General features: G+C 37.6%; 2 protein-coding genes across 9 annotated transcripts in view; one reads left to right on the top strand and one right to left on the bottom strand.

Moving 5' to 3' along the window:
- Positions 1-23,663, bottom strand: part of NEMP2 (nuclear envelope integral membrane protein 2) — a 143,680-nt gene that overhangs the window by 81,467 nt on the left and 38,550 nt on the right. The window contains exons 9-10 of one of the 5 annotated variants that reach the window (XM_053906911.1): positions 11,907-11,952; positions 3,508-7,064 (exon numbers count right to left, since the gene is read on the bottom strand). The exons of 2 other annotated variants lie outside the window; for them this stretch is intronic. In XM_053906911.1, coding sequence (XP_053762886.1) covers positions 11,916-11,952 — 37 coding nt within the window. In that variant the 3' untranslated portion in view covers positions 3,508-7,064; positions 11,907-11,915. Of the gene's footprint in view, positions 1-3,507; positions 7,065-11,873; positions 11,953-23,663 lie in introns of those variants that run through there. 2 more of the 5 variants (XM_053906913.1, XM_019462327.2) reach the window with 2 other exon arrangements.
- Positions 1-23,663, top strand: part of MFSD6 (major facilitator superfamily domain containing 6) — a 78,103-nt gene that overhangs the window by 47,683 nt on the left and 6,757 nt on the right. For all 4 annotated transcript variants that reach the window (XM_019462317.2, XM_053906902.1, XM_019462321.2 and 1 more), the window contains exons 3-4: positions 4,211-4,308; positions 23,367-23,528. In XM_019462317.2, the coding sequence (XP_019317862.1) occupies positions 4,211-4,308; positions 23,367-23,528 (260 nt within the window). The remainder of the gene's footprint in view (positions 1-4,210; positions 4,309-23,366; positions 23,529-23,663) is intronic.

Raw genomic sequence — 23,663 nt, 5'->3', positions numbered from 1 at the left:
GCCCAAAAAAGTACTAGTTTTTTTATAAAATAACCACCAATTTGTCCTCCCAATACTGTGAATTGTGGTTGTGTAAGAAATTATAATGTCATAAACACTTTTTTTCTCCTGTTATATTTTGCTCAAATACAGAATCAAGGTGCAGGGGCACTTTGTCAAGGTGACACTTGTCACACGTTTGACAAGTGATTTGGGTTTTCCATGGTGTAGTTGTTTTCTGCTAAAGCATTTGCTTCCTACCAATCGTGTTCATCCTCTTTATAGAGAAGTTCACTTATATCAACCACCTATTCTAAAATAGCCTTTATTTCTTGCCTAATTTTATACTTACTGACTTCCTGTTGTGAAATAGGAAAGTGATGAGGTTGTCTCTGAGCTTCTTCATTATAGATGCTCATTAGGTATCTGTATCTCAGTGAGAAGCATTTTTCACCCTATTCTTCTGTACTTCCAGACCTCATAGTGCTCAGGAATATTCTAGGACTCTGAACATGTGCTCTATATTCAGTATAAAGAATTTGACCGTCCAGAAGATGATCTAGTAAAACATTTTTAATTTCTTTTTATTCCAAATCCTTAATTTCATAGGTGTGCATGAATTCATTTGCTAGGGCTGCCACAATAAAGCACCCCAGATTGGATGGCTTAAACAACTAGAAATTTATTTCCTTAACAGTTCTGGAAGCTAAAAGTCCAAGATCAAGATGTCAGCAGGTTTTATTTCTTCCGAGGAACTTTCCGCTGTCTTCATCCCGGCCTTCTCTCTGTGCCTGTCTCTGACCTGTTCTGTTCTCTTCTTATCAGGACACCAGTCATACTGGATTAGGACCCACCCACGCGATATCATTTAAATGTCGTATTTAATGATATGTATTTAATGATACGTATACGTATTTAAAGGCCGTATCTCCTTATATAGTCACACTCCAAGGTACTGAGGGTTAGGACCTGGGACTTCAACATATGAAATTCAGGGGGACACAATTCAGCCCATAACAGTGAATGAAATGTCAGTTTAAAAATTTTTTTAATGTCTATTTATTTTTGAGAAGTGGGGGAGGGGCAGAGAGAGAGGGAACTACAGAATCCAAAGCAGGCTCCAGGCTCCAGGCTCCAAGCTGCCAGCACAGAGCCCGATGCGGGGCTCGAACCCACGAACCATGGGATCACGACCTGAGCCAAAGTTGGACATGTAACCGACTAAGCCACCCAGGTGCCCCTGCCTGTTATTAATCTTAAAATTGAGCGTCTGACTTCAGCAGGGATAATAACATCTACTCTGCAGGCTTGTTGTGATAATTACAACACAGTGAATCACCCAAAATAAGCACTCAATAAATTGTAGCATTATTATTATTGTTGTTATTATTAGTAGTAGTAGTAATTATTTTAAAGGAAAGCATCCAAGTACCCTCTTGTTTTCTGACAGTACTTTTATTCCAGAATTCCAAAAGAGAGAGGAACACTATCATTTTGTCCTCATCAACCATTCTGGGGTAGCCATTGCTTCAAGAAATCAGCAAGAGTAAAATTGTGAATTGTGAGCAGAAAGGCAGCATTTTGACCCATGAAAAGGGAAAATAATTAGATATGTATTTATTGAATAGTCACTGAAAAGTATTTCAGCAACCTAAGAATCTCTTTAATACATGAAAGGGATATTTAAACTGACATATCACTGGGAAGCTGTGTGGCATGACCTAGACCAGTGGTTCTTTACCCTGGCTTACTTAGTATCTGAATAAACTGGGGAGGTTTCTAAAGCACAGTGCGTGGGTTCCAGCCAGAGAGATCTTTATTGAGACTAGCATGGGCCTTGACATCTGTCATTTTTAATAGTTACCTGAGTAAATCTGATGTATAGCCAAGAACTAATGAGCTAGATCAGGGCTTAGCAGGCTTCAGCCCTTGGGCCAAATCTGGCCTGCTGCCTGTTTCTGTATGGCCCAGAACTAAAGGCGGTTTCTGTATTTTTAAGTGGTTGAAAAAAGTCAAAGAAGAATAATATTTTGTGTTGCATAAAAACTACAGTTGACCTTTGAACAACATGGGTTTGAACTGTACAGGTCCTCTTATACACAGAATTTTTCAATAAATATAGTATGGTACTGCAAATGTATTTTCCTTATGTTTTCCTTAGTAACATTTCCTTTATCTTATTATAATATAGTATATAATACATATAACATATAAAATACATTAATTGACTGTTTATGTTATTGGTAAGGCTTCCAGTCAATAGTAGGCTATTGGTAGTTAAGTTTCAAGGGAATCAAAAGTTATATGTGGATTTCCTACTATGCAGGGGGTTGGCACCTCTAATCCCTGCATTGTTTAGAGGTCAGCTGTCTATGAAATTTAAATTTCACTGTTCATAATTCAAATCTTACTGGAATACAGCCATCCATGCTCCCTCATGTACATATTGTCCATGCTGCTTTCACACTACAGTGGCAAGGTTGAGTAGTGGCAACAGACCTACAAAGCCTAAACTATTTATCGTGTGGCCCTTTACAGAAAATGTTCACTGACCCCTGAGGCTATGTCAAGGTCATCAACAGAGTTAGATTAGAACTTAAAAAGGAGACATGGGTTGTGTCATTTGTATGTTTGTGTGATGTATTTTGCATTTTAATTTCCTGTGGGCTTTTTGTTGTTGTTTCCCAGCAGAAGGACCCTTGTTGATGGATCTGTATAGCAAGTTTCTTCAGGAAATTTTTATCAAACAGGATCTAAACATATGCTTTTTTCCTCAAAACATTCACGTACAAAGAATATAATGTCCACAGAATATGATAACCCAGACCTTTTCAACACTGAAGATCTCCTAAATCTCTTTTAATATCTATTTCCTATCCCATCCCTGCCCCTCAACCATTTTTGTCTTTCTTCCCATCCTTCTGTTCCCTATTTGTGGTTAATATCAGCTGGATGCCTCAAAGCATTTCCTTTCCTTGATCCAGTGTTGGGAAAAGAGAATAATGTTTATTGGATGATTTTAATATAAAAATATAGTTGAGCAAGATGAGGAAAATACCACTGACTGTTATATCGGCTTATTTCTTTTACCTTTGAATTTTCATTCACTTGAATTAAGAAAAAAAAAAGCATTAAGATTAGAAAATTAAAGAAAATGGAAAACAAGTTAGAAAGAGAAATCCCTAGGGGTGCCTGGGTGGCTCAGTCAGTTAAGCATCTGACTCTTGATTTCAGCTCAGGTCATGATCTCATGGTTTGTGAGATCAAGCCCCACATGGTGCTCTGTACTAACAGCACAGAGTCTGCTTGGGATTCTCTCTCTCTCCCTCTGTCTCTGCCCCTCCTCCACTTGTGTGTGCTCACTTGTTCTCTCTCTCTCTCTCAAAATCAATAACTAAACTTCAAAAAAAAAAAAAAGATTAAATAAAAAAAAGAGAGAAATCTCTACCATCAGGCTGTGTTTTATACAAAGAAACAACCACCATTTACTTCCAAACCAGCTCATCTAGTTCAGAAAGACAGAGAATGTAACGTACCACTTAAGGCCTTTATTTATTTTGTTTTTCTCACAATTTTGGTGGTGGTACTTATGAGGGGGGAAAGTGATGTTGATATATATTTATTAGTTTGGTAAGCATATGATATCATGGATTTATTTGTAAATAATGAAGATGTGTCAATTGAACTGACAGGAAAAAGTATTTGATCTCCAAATTGTTTATTATTCATCATCGGATGATAGTTTTCGATGACCTTGAGAGTCTCCTTATAAAACTTGGGTGTCTTCGATATTGCATGTGAGACCAAGTTCATATTCATGTTCTCATTTTTATCCTGTCCTTCCCCCATCAGAGTGAAGTAGCTATAATCCCAGCATGTTTACCCTACGGCCACCTGGAAGGAAGCCAGTAATGTCATTAGACATGGCAGTGTGCCCAGGCTATCTTAAAAAAGCATCAGCTCTGCTCCTAATTAAGTTTCAGGAAGGGTGATGGTCACTTTTATATTAACAAGTGTTTTTGAAAAGGCTGACAGCAGATACGTTAGAAGCAGCCTTCTTTCTCCTAAGAGTTCCTGGTTAACTTGAATTGTCTTTTAGCTTGCCCACTCCTAAGTTTGAACACTGCTGGATGATGGATGGTTTGGGCAGGGGAAGACGTAGGTAATATTTGCATGCTTTATACCTCATTCCAGGGCCTCAACTTCTTCTCCCCTACCCCCCTTTTTTTAGGGTTCTGTACATTGGCCTGGCTTGCAATACGGCTCGCTATATTTATATTTCCTACCTGGAAAATGCCTGGACTGTTCTCCCCATGGAAGTTCTTCAAGGTAAGTTAACAGCTGGAATTAGAATTATTTTTCTACCTGACTGAGCTATGACTGTGTAAAAGTTGAGTGGCCTTCAGCATGTGACTCTGTGAAGGAAGGGGAGACCTACTGTTTTATAGGATTTTGAAATGGTTGTTAAGGAAGAGGTGACATCAGGGGAGTTGGCTCTTCAGTTACTCTGAGTGTTCTGTGTTTGTTGAGCCAAACAAAGCTGGATTTGTCCCACACCCTTGTGATTAAACAAAGAAAAAGGAACTCTGGAATAAACTGTTATGTACAATTGTTAGGCATGCACATCCAAAGGTAGTTTTAAGTATAAAAGGATTTATCTTTTAAAGACTTTGGTATTTTGGTGTTTGTAGGTTAACTATAGATACTGGAAAAGGTTGTCATAATTATTTTATTTCTTCAGTTACTTTGATCACATCTAGTGATTTACAACTAAAGCTTTACAGTCAAGCTATTATTTTCCCATGAACTTTTAAAAGCTTTGCTTAAATATCCTGATGTGAGTTCTTCTCTTTGCTTCATTGGACTGTTTCCCTTCAACATATAACTTCGAAAAAAAAATTTTTAGGAGGCTCTGGCCATATGCCTTAGGAGCAATGAAAACTTGGATTTCTATACAAAGTTCATTGCCATATTAGCTCATATAATCTAGACTGTGTATTGAAAACCCTTGTTAGCTGCTTGGCTGAGCCATTTGGTGGTTGGCATTATGATTAAAATAAAGGTTCAGGACAAGATGATTGGAGTCGAGGTCTTCTGGGACATCCCAGGCTCCTAAATCATTAATTGTACTAAATAGTATGTGATTATACACAATTTCATTAGCTTTAGAGACCGCCATTATTATTTTCCAACACTGAGGATACAAATATAGCACAATCAACATAATTTCTCATCATGATCTGTAAGATGAAACAAAATGTATAAAATGCAAACACCAAATCCCATTGTGGCATTGAAAAAAAAAAACTATCCTTATTGAAAGGAAACATAATTTATATTCACATTATAATAAAATTAAAATATATACATAATCTAAAGGTGCTTTTCTCAGGTCTGGTGCAATAGTATAATTGATGAAAGGGGATTTTATTTGTAATAGGAAATGGAAATTTGGTCTTATAAGAAATTATTGTTCATAATAATTAGAACTCTGAAAGAGTCTTTTTTTTTTTTTTTTTATGTTTGAGGGGGGGGGGGTGGGTGCAGAGAGAGAGGGAGACACAGAATCCAAAGCAGGCTCCAGGCTCTGAGCTATCAGCACAGAGCCCAACAAGGGGCTCGAACTCACGAACCATGAGATCATGAGCTAAGCTGAAGTCAGATGCTTAACCAACTTAGCCACACAGGTGCTCCTCTGAAAGTCTTGAGGCAGAGCACGTATCTCAGCATTGTGTCATTTAAGAATAACAAAGCACTAAATATGGACTGCAGGAAAGACTTGTGTAATAACATGGCAAATGCAACACAGTTCTTTGATATCCCATTTTTAGTCCTATTGTATGAGGCAGGATTCTTGCCTCTTTATTAATTGGTATGCCACAGTGTGCAGACTCTGCATTAAAAAGCTAACTGGTATGCCCGCAGAAAACAAAGCATATTGTAATAATATATGCATATATCTTTCTTTCTCCTTTTAACTTGATGTGAATTAAATTACATAAGTGACTCAAGAAAAGAGAGCAGAAGAGAAGCTTTTTAATTAAATGGTTAAAGGAACAAAAGAGGAATTTTATAAAAGGGAAAAAATAAATGTTGTTATGAATCAAAAAACTTTTTTCCTATTAATTTATCAAAGGTATATTAAATAACTACAAGAGTCAGGTAGCATGCTGGGAATGTAATAAAGGTAATAAAATGTAATAAAAAATAATATATTAACTAGGGCTCCAAGGTCTCCCCATCTGTTCTGGAAGCTGGATATGTAAACACATAATTACCACAGCATGTTAGATGGAATCAGAAAAATGTACCAGGTAACAGAGAAGCTCCTTGGAAGGAGCAGGGAGTGGAATGATAAAGATATTATTTAAAGATTTCCCAAGGAAATCACTTATGAGCTGGAGTTTGAAGGGTGCATAGGAATCCACTCTGGCATAGAGAAAATGCCACAGAGCCATGTGTCAGAGCTAAGACATGGAAAGCAGAATGGCAACTTCAGGGAAACTAAGTGTATGCCATGGCTAGAGCTTGATGGGTTTATCATCATCATCCCAAACTGCCAATCCAGGACATATTTACATAATACTATGGATACCTCAGAGTGGTTATCCCAGGATTTAGGGAGCTGGCCATGTTTGAATCCAAACAGGAATTCTGCTTCCCATGGCAGGCTATAGTTTATACCTCTGTCGTTCATTTTATTTTCCCCTGTGCTCTTAGAAATCTAGTTCCTGATCTGAAGCAAGTGAAAGGGGGATCTGTAAATACCTAGAGTCACTTTGTCTCACAGAGGGCTCTGTGACCACTTCTAAGAGTTCTTTGTGTCTAAGACTGGAGGAGACCGTTTGATACCCTAGCAGAAGTGAGTGCTGAGTGTGTTTTGGTTGTACAATGGAAACAAAATCCCTTGCCTTTGTTAGACCCATGCGCTCCCCACAGAAAATAGTGGATCACCCACGTGGAATAAATCCTGCATCACAGAAATGCACTTCTGACTGAAGAGGTTTGTTTTGCCAGTCTGGATTCTTCCACCTTTACAGGTGTCATCCAAGTGCTTTCAAGTCTTTGTGCTTAAGGCAGCTTTGCTTAGGATGTAGGAAAGACAAGAAAAAATGATGAAAAAACACTGAGTTAATTATAGGACAAGCCCACTATCATAATAGATGCTCCTTCATTCCTTGACTGCAATTGTTACTGATGATTACCAGAGACCTAGTCTTGGCTGGGGGGGGCGGGGGGGGGGGGGGGCAGAGCATCTTGACAGTGAATAGTCAGCACTTCCATTCCCAGCCAGTGCCATATAAGACAATCTTCTTTTAAAAAAATAGAGGTGAGGTCTATCTCTTCATCCTGTTACCCCTTGCCTCATCTCCAGAACACCGTGAGAACTAGTATCACCTAGTAGACAACAGAATAGGAGGAGACAAGGGATGTGCTTTATTCCCTATCTTCCACTGCCTGTCTCTCCCTCTTTGGGACTGAATGTAACAGGTAAGACTGTTGGATAATGGTGGGAATTGTGAGGATGTTTCTTTTCCCAAGATCTTTTATATTTAGTGGCCAGTATTCTTGTATTCTCTTGCAGGCTTATCCTTTTAGCAGTTCAGCTACCATCTGCAGCAAACATGTTGTTCTGTAAGCAATTGGCAGCACCATATAGAAAAGCAGAAGACATATTTCCTGCCCATAAGGAGCCTGCCATTTATTTTAAAAAGAGACAGTGGGTCTAAGTCCCTAAAAGTATTGCTGGGTACAGTGGAAGGAGTAGGAGAGTTTATGTATATTTCTCAAGATCTCATTTTTAAAGACCTATAGGAATTTTCTCTGTTACTTTTGTACAAGAAACATTTAAACATTCATGGTTGTGATCAAGCATATCTATTTGTTATAAAGATCAAAAACAGATATTTTATGCTCCTTCCTATGCAGGTATTGGTTGTGAATCCTTACTAACTTTGAGATGAATGTGATCAAAATTATTCTTGCTATAGAATGCATTTAAGGCGAGTAAGGCCAGTGTAGTAGGGCTGCTCTAACAAAAGAGGTCCTTCGAGGTACTTGAATGGTTTAAGCACTGACAGGTGCAAATGAGGTCTGTGTCAGGTCCTTCTCTGCAGGATGCTCTATCAGTGGGAGCTGGGTTAAGATTTTGATGAAAGATGTTCTTCATTTTTACCAGTAGGAGGGCTTGAACTGATATTTATGAAGTTTTGCTCTTATTTAGTATGCCAATTCAGCCAAATAAAAACTGTGCTTTCCTTCCTGTTATGTTCTGGAAGATCATGGAGACATTATGAAAGGATAGTGCAGTCCTTATCTGACAGCAGCAATTCTAGACATGACTCTAGTCTGTTAGCATCAATATTGGAAATTGTCTGTCTGGCTTAACCCTTGAAACACAAGTCGCTTGCCACATAAATATGTAGGATAGAAAAAATGCTCTGGGTTTAGCTTTTCAGTTGATAAACTAACATATAAAAGTCACTGGTATTAACTGTTAAAATCATTTTTTAAATCAGAATTGTCTTATAAATTGCAGTAGAGCAATTTTATTCTGTGTCACTCCCGTGGTTTATTTAGTTACTAAAACTCTTAAATAACTTTTTCTTTGAAATAGGCATTATTTTGTCCACCTAAAATTCACTTTAAATGTCTTCTGCTTCAAGAATCCTGTTCTGGGCATTTTATCCCATACTTGGCTCTTCCTTTTCTGAATTGTTCTTAGATTTATGGACTGTGTTATATAGTTTAGTACTTAATTGCTATCCAATTATTTTACAAATACTAGTTTAACTTCATGATTTAGTTTTAATTCTTTATTTTTTTTATTTAAATTCATTAGTTAACATACAGTGTAGTCTTGGTTTCAGAAGTAGGACCCAGTGATTTATCTCTTACGTATGACACCCAGTGCTAATCCCTAAAAGTGCCCTCTTTAGTGCCCATCACCCACTCAGCCCACCACCACCCACCTCCTCTCCAGAAACTCTCAGTTTGTTCTCTGTATTTAAGAGTCTCTTATGGTTTGCCTCCCTCTCTGTTTTTATCTTGTTTTTCCTTCCCTTCCTCTATCTTCATCAGTCTTGTTTCTTAAATTCCACATATGAGTGAAATCATATTTGTCTTTCTCTGACTTACTTCGGTTAGCATGATACATTCTAGTTCCATCCACATTGTTGCAAATGGCAAGATTTCATTCTTTTTCATCACTGAGTAATAGTCCACTGTATGTATGTATGTGTATATCTATATTGATATTGATATAGATATACCACATATTCTCTATCCATTCATTAGTCCATGGACATTTGACTCTTTTCATAATTTGGCTATTGTTGATAGTGCTGCTATAAACATTAGGGTGCATGTGCCCCTTTGAAGCAGTACACCTGTATCCTTTGGATAAATACTTAGTACTGCAATTGCTGGGTCATAGGGTAGTTCTATTTTTAATTGTTTAAGGAATCTCCACACTGTTTTCCAGAGTGGCTGCACAGGTTTGCATTCCTACCAGCAGTGCAAAAGGGTTCCCCTTTTCCTACATCCTTGCCAACATCTGTTGTTTAATGAGTTGTTGATTTTAGCTATTCTGACAGGTGTGAGGTGGTATCTCATTGTGGTTTTGATTTGTATTTCCCTGACAGTGAGTGATGTTGAGCATTTTCTCATGTGTCTGTTAGTCATCTGGATGTCTTCTTTGGAAAAGTGTCTATTCATGTCTTTTGCCCATTTTTTAATTGGATTATTTGATTTTTGGGTGTTGAGTTTGGTAAGTTCTCTATAGTTTTTGGATACTAACCCTTTATCTGATATGTCATTTGGAAACATCTTCTCCCATTACTTCAGTTACCTTTTAGTTTTGTTGATTTGTTGATTGTTTCCTTCACTGTGCGGAAGCTTTTTATCTTGATGAGGTCTCAACAGTTCATTTTTACTTTTATTTCCCTTACCTCCCTTCGGAGACATGTCAAGTAAGAAGTTGCTGTGGCCTAGGTCAAAGAGGTTGTTGCTTGTTTTCTCCTGTGGGATTTTGATGGTTTCCTGTCTCACATTTAGGTCTTTCATCCATTTTGAATTTATTTTTGTGTATGGTGTAAGAAAGTGGTCCGGTTTCACTCTTCCGCATGTTGTCGTCCAGTTTTCCCAGCTGAAGAGACTGTCTTTTTTTCATTGGATACTCTTTCCTGCTTTGTTGAAGATTAGTTGGCCATGTATCTGTGGGTCCATTTCTGGGTTCTCTCTTCTATTCCATTGATCTATGGGTCTGTTTATATGCCAGTACCATACTGTCTTAATGATTACAGCTTTGTAATACAGCTGTAATACAGTTTAAAGTCTGAAATTGTGATGCCTCTAGCTTTGGTTTTCTTTTTCAACAATACTTTGGCTATTTGAGGTCCTTTGTGGTTCCATACAAATTTTAGGATTGTTTGTTCTAGCTCTGTGAAGAATGCTGGTGCTATTTTGATAAAGACTACATTGAATGTATAGATTGCTTTGTGTACTATAGACATTTAACAATATTTGTTCTTCCAACCCATGAGCATGGAATGTTTCTGCATTTCTTTGTGTTGTCTTCAGTTTCTTTCATAAGCTTTCTGTAGTTTTCAGCATATAGATCTTTTACCTCTTTGGTTAGGTTTGTTCCTAGGTATCTTGTGGTTTTTGGTACAATTGTAAATAGCATTGATTCCTTGATTTCTCTTTCTCCTCCTTCATTATTGGTGTATAGAAATGCAACCAATTTCTGTACCTTGATTCTATATCCTGCGACTTTGCTGAATTCGTGGATCAGCTCTAGCCGTTTTTTGGTGGAGTCTTTTGGGTTTTGCATGTAGAGTATCATTTCATCTGTAAAGTTTGACTTCTTCCTTGCCAATTTGGATGCCTTTTCTTTCTTTTTGTTGTCTGATTGTTGAGGCTAGGACTTCCAGTACTATGTTGAACAGTGGTGAGAGTGGACAACTATGTCATGTTCCTGATCTTAGGGGGAAAGCCCTCAGGTTTTCTCCATTGAGGATGATATTAGCTGTGGGCCTTTCATATATGGCTTTTATGATGTTGAGGTATGTTCCTTCTATCCTCTTGAGGATTTTTATCAAGAATGGATGCTGTATTTTGTCAAATGCTTTTTCTATATCTATTGAAAGGATCATATGGTTCTTATCCTTTCTTTTGTTAATGTGATGTATCATGTTGATTAATTTGTGAATATTAAACTAGTCCTGAAGCCCAGGAATAAATCCCACTTGATCATGGTGAATAATTCTTTTAATATACTGTTCAATTCCATTTGCTAGTATCTTGTTGAGAATTTTTGCAGCCAGATTCATCAGGGGTATTGACTGTAATTCTCCTTTTTAGTGGGGTCTTTGTCTATTTTGGAATCAAGGTAATGCTGGCTTCATAGAATGAGTTTGGAAGCTTTTCTTCCAGTCCTATTTTTTTGGAATAGTTTAAGGAGAATAGGTGTTAACTCTTCTTTAAATGTCTGGTGGAGGGGTAACTGGATGGCTCGGCTGGTTAAGTGTCCAGCTTTGGCTTAGGTCATGATCTCATCATGAGTTCAAACCCCACATCAGGCTCTCTGCTGTCAGCACAGAACCTCTGTGGATCCTCTATCCCCTTCTCTCTCTGGTCCTCCTCTACTGGCTGTCTCTCTCTCTCTTTCTCAAAATAAATAAACTTTAAAAGAAAAAAAGTCTGGTAGAATTACCCTGTGAAGGTATCTGGCTCAGGACTCTTATTTGTTGGGAGATTTTTATTTTTATTTTTTTATTTTTTGCATTTTTTTTAAAATATGAAATTTATTGTCAAATTGGTTTCCATACAACATCCCGTGCTCATCCCAAAAGGTGCCCTCCTCAATACCCATTACCCACCCTCCCCTCCCTCCCACCCCCCATCATATAGAGAAAGACAGATACCATATGTTTTCACTCTTCTGTGGATCCTGAGAAACTTAACGCAAGTCTATGGGGGAGGGGAAGAAAAAAAAAAGGTTAGAGAGGGATGTTGGGAGATTTTTGATAACCGATTTAATTTCTTTGCTGGTTTTGGGCCTGTCCAAATTTTCTATTTCTTCCTGTTTGAGTTTTGGTAGTGTGTGAGTATCTAGGAATTTGTCCATTTCTTACAGATTGTCCAGTTTGTTGGCATATAGTTTTTTCATAGTATTCTAACTTGTATTTCAGTGGTGTTGGTTGTGATCTTTCTTCTTTTATTCATGATTTTATCCATTTGAGTCCTCTCTCTTCTTTTTGAGAAGTCTGGCTAGGGGCTTATCAATTTTGTTTATTCTTTCAAAATACCAGCTTTTAGTTTCATTGGTCTGTTCTGCTCTTTTGGATTCTCTATTATTTCTGCTCTAATCTTTATTATTTCCCTTCTTCTGCTGGCTTTGGGCTTTATTTGCTGCTCCTTTTCTAGCTCCTTTAGATGTAAGGCTAGAGTGTGTATTTGGGACTTTTTTTGCTTCTTAAGATAGGCCTGAATTGCAGTGTACTTTCCTTTTAGGACTGCCTTTGCTGCACCCCGAAGGCTTTGGACTGTCATGTTTTCATTTTCATTTGCTTCCATGTATTTTTTAATTTCTTCTTTAATTTTCTGGTTAACCCATTCATTCTTTAGTAGGATGTTCTTTAACCTCCAGGTATTTGAAGGCTTTTCAGATTTTTTCTTGTGGTTGATTTCAAGTTTTGTAGCATTGTGATCTGAAAATATGCATGGTATGATCTCTGTCTTTTTGTATCTGTTGGGGGCTGATTTGCGACCCAATATATGATCTATTCTGGAGAATGTTCTATGTGCACTTTAGAATAATGTGTATTCTGCTGCTTTAGGATGAAATATTCTGAATATATCTGCTAAGCCCATCTGGTCTGGTGTGTCATTCAGAGCTGTTGATTCCTTGTTGGATTTTCTGCTTAGATGAATCTGTCTATTGTTGTAAGTGGAGTATTAAAAGTCTCCTACAATAATGTTATTATTATTAATGAGTTTATGTTTGTGATTAATTGACATATTTGGGTGTTTCAAGTTGGGAGCATAAATATTTACAATTGTTAGATCTTCTTGTTGGATAGACCCCTTAATTATGATTTAATGCCCTTCCTCATATCTTGTTACTGTCTTTGTTTTAAAATCTAGTTTGTCTGATATAAGCATGGCTACTCCAGCTTTCTTTTGACATCCATTGGCATGATGGATGGTTCTCCATCCCACTTTTTTTTTTTTTTTTTTTCCCATCCCCTCACTTTCAATCTGCAGGTGTCCTCAGGACTAAAATGAGCCTCTTTTAGGCAGCATATAGATGAATCTTGTTTTTTTATCCCTTCTGATACCCTGTGTCTTTTGATTGGGGGATTTAGTACATTTACATTCAGAGTGATTATTGAAAGATATGAATTTAGTGCCATTATGCTATCTGTAGATTTCGTGTTTCTGGTGATGTTCTCTGGTCCTTTGTAGTCTTTGCTGGTTTCCACTCAGAGAGTCCCCCTTAGAATTTCTTGCAGGGCTGGTTTAGTGGTTATAAACTCCTTTAGGTTTTGTTTGGGAAAGTCTTTATCTCTTCTATTCTGAATGACAGCTTTGCTGGGTAAAGGATTCTTGGCTTCAAATTTTTCCTATTCAGCACATTGAGTATTTCCTGCCACTCCCTTCTGGCCTGCCAAGTTTCAGTGGACAGGTCTGCTACCAACCTTATGTGTCTACACTTGTAGGTTAAGGACCTTTTGTCCCTGGCTGCTTTCAGAATTCTGTCTTTATCTTTGTATTTTGCCAATTTCACTATGACACGTCATGGTGTTGACATGTTTTTATTGATTTTGAAGGGGGTTCTTTGTTCCTCTTGGAGTTGGATGCTTGGTTAGGGAAGTTTTCAGTTATATCCAAATAAACCGTCAGCCCCTTTTTCTTGCTCTTCTGCTTCTGGGACTCCTATGATACGGATATTGCTTTGTTTCATGGAATCACTTAGTTCTCTCATTCGCCCCCTAGTGATCTAGTAATTTCCCTTCCCTCTTTTTTTCAGCTTCATTATTTGCCACAGTTTTATCTTCTATTTCACCTATTCTCTCCTCTGTCTTCAGTCCTTGCTGTCACTGTATCTAGTTTATTTTCATCTCAGCTATTGATTTTTTAATTCATCTTGACTACTTTTTAGGTCTTTGATCTCTGCAGCAAGGGCTTCTTTGGTGTCTTCTATGCTTTTTTCAAGCCCAGCTAGTAGTCTTATGACTGTTGTTCTAAATTCTTGTTCAGATATATTGTTTACATCTTAAATTCAAAGACCATGCTGACACTTTTTGAATTCTCCAAAGAAACACGCACATAGGGAAGATACACTTGATGTTATAATCTGCAAAATGTAATGTAATTGTATTTTCTAATTTTTAAAGTTCTTGAATAATACAGGAAGTTCTATGTCAAAAATTTATAAATATGTAAAGAAAAATTGAAAACTAAATTTAAAAGCTGAATCTTCAATATGATAACTTTTTTCCTAGAATACCATCCTGTCTCCATTGCATATCTATAAAAACATCAGTATGTTTTTAATCATTTACTTATGTTCCCACCTCATTCTATAAATTATTTAAGACAACTGACCAAAATATAATAATATATAGAAACTATAAAGTGCTTAGGCTTGAATTAGACTGTCTTGTATTCCAGCTCTCACCTATAAACTATGTGTTTTGAGGCAAGATGCTAAGCCTTAGACTCTTGTGCTATGGAACAAACTCATATGAGTATTAAATAAACTGATGCATGTGAAGTATTTGGCATATTACACGGCACACAGTTACCTTCAATAAATGTTAGATAATATAACAAAAGTAAAATGAAAAATTATAAATAAATAAAAATCAGGACCAAAGGAAATATAATTTAGAAGATTCTCCTCAAAGAGGTTAAATTGCAATTATGCATTAAAGCCTGGCCATAAATGATTAGTCACTGCACACTGTTCTTAAAGCTTTCTTTGGGAAGTGAAATTTTTACTGTCTTTGATGTAACACCAGTTCTCATGTGTGGCTTGATATGGGGAATCACTGAGCATGAGGCATACACTGGTTGGCAAGTTTTGACATTAAACACAGTCAGTTTTGGTGGTAACCTCCTAAAACCTTTTTAAAGGTATGCTGAGGCAATGGTGCCTCCATGTGAAATTCACAAGGGCCCATAAAATATTGTTACATCAGTTATAGACCTTTTTTTTTTTTAAAAAAAAAGCAACTCACATGTCTTTTTTTTTTAACTTGTAAAGTGAAGCTTATAGAGACTTACAGAAGCTTCATTTCTTTTTTAAAATATTTATTTTTGAGAGAGAGAAAGAGAGGACACATGTGCAGGGGAGGGGCAGAGAGAGAGGGAGATGGAGGATCCAAAGTGGGCTCCACAGTGACAGCAGAGAGCCTGACGCGGGGCTCAAACTCACAAACCATGAGGTCATGACCTGACCCAAAGTTGGACGCTCAACCAACTGGGCCACCCAGGTGCCCCTCCTCTGTTCATTTTTACTCATACATGGGATTTGGAATCTTTCTCCAACCTTACCCAGGGCACCTTTTATCTCCAAATGCTTTTTCCTTATACCGCAACATGTGACCACTGCCTGCTTCATTTCATTTCACCATTCTTTTGCTCAGCTGCCATTGTGTGTCAAGCCCTGTGCTAGGTGCTGGATATGTTTATTCTCCTCAAGGAATTCAATGTCTTTTTCTTTCAGGTAAATCCAGGCCCTTTTCACCCATTAGACTATAAACTCCATGGTGGTTAAAGAGGTGTTTTAATGTGTACATTATCAGATTCGCAAAGCAGAGCAGGGGTTCTGGCACATAGTCTGGGTGCTCAGTAAGTGCTATTGAATGAATAGCATGAAGGTGATTCTTGTAGTGCTATATATGTTGGTGGATATGGGAGCACTGATCTTTAACAATATTGTTGTATGTCTTATTTAAAGTGTCTTTTGTGCAACACATGTATGGTTCATGCAGCTGCTGATAGGTCAACTGCTCTCTGTAAGGTTCTGTGCTCTTTTTAAAAGGTCCATTGTTGGTGGCCCTTACTTTGGAAGAGACACTGGGCTTGCTTTTTACCTGATGTGAAATGTATCCTTTTCACCTGATATGAAATGTATCCTTTTCTTCATGGACACATAGTTGGACTCTATTTCCCAGCCTCCCTTGCAGTTAGGTATGACCATTTGGCTAATTCTGTTCAGTGGCTGTGAGCAGGAATGATGTGTTTCACTTCTAAACCCAGACCATAAAATTTTCCATGTGCCTTCCTCCACTCCCTACTCTGCCAGCTGGGTATATGTACCCAGGGTAACCAGGTGTTGAAGATGGCTGAAGCTCTGTAGGCTGCATCCCTAACAACTACATGGAGCACAGCTGTTACTCTTCCTGACCCATGCCCATTGGGCTTTAGATGAGCAAGAAAATAAAACATCCACTGTATGAAACCACTAAGATTCCAAGGTTTATCCATTACAACAGCTATCATTACCTTAAACAATACAGACTCCTTTTATTGCCAGCCCAGTGGAGATTTTGGTTTTTGGTTTTTGTTTTGTTGTTATTGTTGTTGTTGTTGTTGTTGTTTTTAGAAAGAGCAGTCTCTTACTTTTCACTATATGGATCTTTCAGAAGCTTTTTTTAACTTTTTTTTTTTTAAGCCCAGCATTTGAGAAGTACCTTGAAGTAACAGACATGTATGCTTTGGTCCATCAATGGAAAGGGTCTGTCAAAACTGATTCGGTGTGCCAGTGCTTTGGGGATACTTATGTTTTGTTTAGTGAGCATAAGTCAGTGGCAAAGCAAGAAAAACAAAAGAAAAAATCCCAGTTCTCCAGTATTTTGATTGTCAGTTCTCACCCCTCCCAGCCATTACGATGGCTTTGTAAAAGCCAGGCAGCATTTTACAAGGAGCAGCTGTCTACTGGTGAAGGAAGGATTTTTTTCTTGCTAATACCTACATACATTTATTGCAGTAGAGCATTTTTCTGGGACAAGACTGAACAATCTTGAAATTCATGTTACAGGATCAGATACCAATCTTGACTATTATAAGGTAAAGAGTTATTTGAGACATATAAAAAACTTGATAATATCAATGATCTGAGCTCTTTGGAAAAGGAGGAGAAGTAGGTGGTAAGATTATACATTTTTTTTTAATTAGTAGATTTTTGGGGACATGTTTGATATTATCAAAAAGCTTCTCAAAATAGTTATGTTTACTATATAATACTTACAATAGTTGTTATGAGGGTATATAGTATAGTACTTAAGCACTATACTTCTATACCTTCGGTTCAAATCCTGTTCTACTACCCTGTTGTCTATGTGACTTTGGACAAGGCACTTTAATCTCTCTGTGCCTACTTTCCTTTTTTAGAAAAGGGAGAATAAAAATAGTACTTACTACTGGGAAGAATAAATGAGATAATCTATATAAAACACTTAGCACAGGAGCACCTGGGTGGCTCAGTTGGTTGGGTGTCCAACTCTTGATTTTGGCTCCGGTCATGATCTCACTCACGGTTTGTAGGTTTGAGCCCCACGCTGGGCTCTGTGCTGATGGTGCAGAGCCTACTTGGGATTCTCTCTTTCCCTCTTTCTCTGCCCACGCATGCTCTTGCTCTCTCTCTCTCAAAATAAATAAACTTAAAAAAAAAAACACAGCACAATTCCTGGTAGACTACTATATCATTAATGAAAAAAATTTAATGTGAGTCATACTTATTTCCAGTGGTTCTTGGTTATTCAAATGTAGTGTATTCCCAAACAGTTAAGGTCTTGGATGTAGGTCCTGTGAAGCTATGTCTGTGTTTCTGTTAGGCCTTGTAAGTAATCGTGTGGGACGCTAGTAAAGGTAAGGAATTGACTGAGAGACTAAGAAGCTTCTGTGACTTGTGTGGTCTTTGAGAGTCATTCACTGCCAATTAACATATGGTATTGAATTGCCACTCAAACATATATATTAAGCACCTCTTATGTGAGTTGGGTGTTTGAATTGCCATTCACAAATATCAGTAGTTTTCTGACAAGTAGCCAAGGAAGGAGAGTCACTTCAAGTACCTTTGTTACTATTACCAGTCAGGGGGCAACATCTTTTTATTCTTATTTATTTATTTTTTTTAACATCTTTTTATTCTTAGACTAATCCATCAACCTAGTTATCTCATGCTAAAAGGTTTAAAAACTTATAAAAGCTCTAGTGTGAAAACACTTTTACCCATGCCACTGAATAATTTATTTCATCATATAGAGAATAATCAGCTACTACTTTTTTCATAGTTCTCTAATAAAAGGTAAAGTGGATGGAAGCATTTTCTTTTCTCGGCTTCTTTCTTTTACCTCCTAAATCTTCTTACAGGAGAGTTTCAGGTAGCACAATTGCTACGATTTTCTTTGTCTTACAAATAAGAAAAATGGCAGAGGGTTTTTAAGTTTCTAGATTGCTTTTTCCTTGTTTTGAAATTAGAGGGCCAGAATACAACTGTAGTTAAAAACACTGTCAAGAGTTTCAGATAATTAATATGATTACTAGAAGTCTGCATATTTAAGAATAAGAATCACAACTCCATAATTGTCTTTTACATACAAAGGTGTTATTAACCAACCCAGTCCCCTCTTGTGGATTTTTTAGTTTTGCTAGTTTCTTCTCTAGGAAGTGGTATGGATTCTTCTGTTTACATGATATTTTGAAATAAGGTATCTCAGAGAAACCAATTTTAGTTTTATATCTTCCCTGGAAAATGTTGGAGCATACAGGCAGAATGGCTTTCATTCTTTTGCATTTGGTTCCAAAGAAAAAATTTCTACTGTATGGTTTACTATATTTGCCTTAAGTTAATGCCGTGTGAGTTGCTTTACGGAATGTGGTTCCCAATTATCTTATTAGTCCTCAAAAGCAGTAAAGAAACTCTAGAAATCTAACTATAGAGAAGCTTTTACAACTGCCACTTAATACCACCCCCTAAATTCTAATAGTTTAGAACCTTTAAGAATCCTGACTTAAGTCATCCTGCTGGAAGATGCTTTAATTATCTTAGAAGAGTCAGTGTTTTAGAAAACACTTAGAATTTTGAAGAAAAAGAAAGAAACCCTATTTACTGCTAGACTTAAAGTTGATCCAGAATTACAGCAAAAATATATTTGCTATTGTTTTGGTCACATAAATACATAGGCCCATCTCTGTCTGCTTGTAAATCCTGCAGTTGATTGCTCAGACACAGACAAAACGATAGATTTGGCTTCACTATTAAAGTTAATTTACAGTCATTTGATGTGGTTTCAGATCTTTGATGATTCATTTTTAAGAAATGATTTCCACCTCTGTGTTGGATTTTACCATTGAATCTAATTAATTTTGAATATATCTGGGGTGCCTGGAAGGCTCAGTTGGTTAGGTGTCCAACTCTTGGTTTCAGCTCAGGTCATGATCTTGTGGTTTTGTGGTTCATGAGTTTGAGCCCACATGGGGCTTTGTGCTGACGGCATGGAGTCTATTTGGGATTCTTTGTCTCCCTCACTCTCTGCCCCTCCCTGCTCATGTGCTCACTCGCTCTCTCAAAAATAAACATTAAAAAAATTTTTTTGAATACATTCATTTTATTTCTTGGAATATAGGAGTTTTTCTTTAGTGTTGTTAATGAAGAAAAACGTGTATCTGAGAAGAAATGGAGTTTAGCAGGATCTTTAATAATATAAAGGGAAGTATTTAAAAGTATTTCCATTGTGTACTACTGTGTCAACATTTATAATTAAGACTATCCAGGAATTACTCAGTTCTGAGAAAGCTGGCATTATCTAAGGTACTGCAGTTGTTTAGTCAGATAAAGCAAATATTTCATTTGACTTCTGTGGAAATTAAGTATGCATACTATTTCTAGTCATCTAAATAACCTGGTTGAAATGATTACTGAAACATATATAAACTTCATAAAAATTATTTCTATTGTTTCAGTTAACTATAGAGCATATAATCTAACATATCCAGCAAAAATAGTGTTTATTCCATTATTGAATAGTGGAATCCACTTAGGTGCAGATCATCCCTGGTAATTTAATTGTATGCTAGACATTGCGAATTTTACTTTTTTGGGTGCTAGATATTTTTGTATTTTTTATAAATATTCTTGAGCTTTGTTCTGGGACACAGATAAATTACTTGGAAATAGTATGATCCTTTTGGGCTTTGCTTTTGAAGATTACTTAGGTGGGACCAGAGCAGTGTTCCCAGTAATTCTAATTCTTTCATAATACTAACACAAGACCCTTTTGAATACTCTACCAATCATGAACTTCCCTGTGTGGTTGAAATAGGTACTATTCCTGGCCCTGTATGGGTTCTGAGTACTGTTGTCTGCGGTGCTTTTGGATGGTTCTTCCCTGGCTGTGGATAGTTTGTAACTATGTTTTTGCTGCAGCACTCTGCTGAATACTTGAGGGTATTCAAGTACCTTGAGGGTACCTGCCAATCCCTCTAGTTTCTGTAAAGCTCTCTCCTCTCTGGTACTCTGCCCTAGAACTCTAGCTGCCTTGGTCTCTCCAGACTGTTAGCTTCATCTCAACTCAGTGGCTCCCCCTCTATGCCTTGCAGCTATTTTTTTTTTTTAAGTTTATTTATTTGTTGCAGGGAAGGGGCGGGGGCACAAAGACAGGGAGAGAGGGAGAGAGAGAATCCTCAGCAGGCTCCATGCCCAGCGTGGAGCCCAAAGTGGGGCTCTAACTCATGACCATGAGACCATGACCTGAGCCAAAACCAAAAGCCCGACGCTTCACTGAGTGAGCCACCCAGGCGCCCCTGCCTTGAGGCTTTTGAACTCTAACCAGGCAGTAAGCTGGGGCTCCTCATTTGTTTCCCATCAATCAGAGATCAGTCATTATTGTTGATATCCAGTGTCTTGGGAACTATATTTCATATATTGTGTCCAATTTTTGGTTGTTTCAGAAGGAGGGCAAATCCAGTCCATTATTCCGTTTTTGTCAGAAGCAGACTAATGTCAGATTAAATATTAAGTGAATATTAATCTTCTAGTTTAATTTTTCAAAACCTAGGTTATGAGTTTCTGATGACAGTATCTCCAACTAGGATTATTTTTCAGGCAGCAAGCTCATTACTTAATCTAGGCAGAATCAGATGATTTCTTAACCCCTTCTCAGTAAAACTTGTTGTGACAGTATCTTTTTATTACATGTATTTATTTATTTATTATTTTTTTATTAAATATAAAGCAGTGTTCTAATAGAGATTTAAATTTAGACAATGCACAGTTACTGTACATTTAAAATAATGACCCAAAAAAAAAAATAAATAAAATAAAATAATGACCCAAATTATTTTTCACCTGTTATCTTTATCCTTTCCTCCCTCCGACAAATGGTGAAAATATAATGAAACTGGTATTGAGCATTGCAAATGGTCTCTACACTCTTTCAGAAAACCAATTGGAACTATATATAAAAGGTATAAAAATTGTTATATCCTTTGAGTCATTAGCCTTATTTATAGAACTATAGCCAAATAAATAATCTCAGATTATGTAAAAAGCTGTATCTCTAAGAATGTTATTCTTTAAAAAAATTTTTTTTAATGTTTATTTATTTTTGAGACAGAGAGAGACAGAGCATGAACGGGGGAGGGTCAGAGAGACGGAGACACAGAATCTGAAACAGGCTCCAGGCTCTGAGCTGTCAGCACAGAGCCCGATGCGGGGCTCGAACTCACAGACCGCGAGATCACGACCTGAGCCGAAGTCGGCCGCTTAACCGACTGAGCCACCCAGGCGCCCCACTAAGAATGTTATTCTTGGTGCTAATCATAATGGAAATAATTTTAGGTAAAAACATGTGTCCGGTAAGGAGTTAAAACCCAAAATATATCAAGAACTTCTATAACTCAACAAAACTCCCCACACAACCTAGTTCAAAAATTGGCCAGGGCGCCTGGGTGGCTCAGTTGGTTAAGTATCCAACTCTTGATTTTGGCTCATGTCATGATCTTGTGGAGCCTGCTTGGGATTCTTTGTTTTCCTCTCTCTCTCTCTGCCCCTCCCCTACTTGTTCGTCCTCTCTCTCTCTCTCTCTCTCTCTCTCTCTCTCTCTCTCTCCCCCTCTCTCTCCCTCTCTCTCCCTCTCTCTCATAAGTAAATAAACATTTAAAAAAAAGCTGGGGTGCCTGGGTGGCTCAGTCAGTTAAGCGTCCAACTCTTGGTTCTGGCTCCAGTCATGATCTCATGGCTTGTGAGTTCCAGCCTGCGTCAGGCTCTGCTCTAACAGTGTGGAGCCTGCTTGGAATTTTCCCTCCCTCCCTCTCTCTGGCCCTCTCCCACTCATGCTCTATCTCTCTCTCTCAAATCAATAAATAAATAATTTTTAATAAGTTATTTTTTAAAATGGGCAAAAGACTTGAATAGACATTTCTCCAAAGAAGATATACAAATGGCCAGTAAACACATTAAAAAAAAAAAAAAATGTTTATCTTCACTAGCCAGTAGGGAATGCAGATCAAAACCACAATGAGATACCACTTCATACCCATTAGGAATGCTATTATAAAAAAAACCACGGAAAATAACAAGTGCCAGTGAGGATGTGGAGAACTTGGAACTAACTCTTGCACATTTCTGACGGGAATGTAAAATGGTACAGCTACTGTGGAAAACAGGTAGTTCCTCCAAGTGTTGAACATATTATTACTGTATGACTTAGTAATTCCACTTCTAGGTATAACACACCAAAGAACTGACAGCAGGGACTCAAACAGATATTGAACACCCATAAACATTGCAGCAGTATTCACAGTAGCCAAAAGGTGGAAACAACTGAAATGTCCATCAACAGATGAGTAAACAAAGTGTGTTATATACCTGCAATGGAATATTAAAAAGGAGGGGAATTCTGACACCTACTACAAACGTGGATGAACTCTGAAGACATTATGCTAAGTGATAAGCCAGACACAGAAAGACAAATAGCGATTCCACTGATAAATGATTCCACTTATATGAGGTACCCAGAGTAGTCAGATTCAGAGACAGAAAGTAGAATAGTGGTCTCCAGGGCCTAGAGGCAGTTATTGTTCAATGGGTGCAGAGCTTCAGTTTGCAGTGTTAAAATCTGGAGATGGATGGTTGCATACCACTTTGAATGTACTTTAATGCTTAAAAGTGGTTAAAGATGGTAAATTTTATGTTATGTATATTTTACCATAAATCAGATATATGTCTTTATTAGGTAGGGGTGTGTGTGTGTGTGTGTGTGTGTGTGTGTGTGTGTGTGTGTGTGTGTAATTAAATAAATAATTCACTCTCCACAAAAGAGTAACCTAGGCAATGCTGATCAGACATTCCCACTCTTCTTCCTCTCCAGGAGTGACACATGCGGCCATCTGGGCAGCGTGCATTTCTTATCTCAGTGCAGCAGTTCCCCCTGAGCTGAGGACGTCTGCTCAGGGCATCCTGCAGGGCCTTCACCTAGGTTTGGGGAGAGGTTGTGGTGCCATGATCGGAGGCGTATTAGTCAATTATTTTGGTAAGAATGACTTTCTCCTTTTCCTTTCCTTCGTTGTTGAAAACATGATTTTTTTTTTAGCAACACCTCAGTAAACACTTAAATTATTACTGAAGATTGCCAGAAGTTAAAACTCCAGTATTCATATTATCTTCC

The sequence above is a fragment of the Panthera pardus genome, unplaced genomic scaffold, assembly GCF_024362965.1.
Source record: "Panthera pardus isolate Hobbes unplaced genomic scaffold, ASM2436296v1 HiC_scaffold_10, whole genome shotgun sequence".
Taxonomy (NCBI): domain Eukaryota; kingdom Metazoa; phylum Chordata; class Mammalia; order Carnivora; family Felidae; genus Panthera; species Panthera pardus.
Note: the sequence above shows the minus strand (reverse complement) of the source record. Positions and strands in the feature narration are given on the sequence as shown.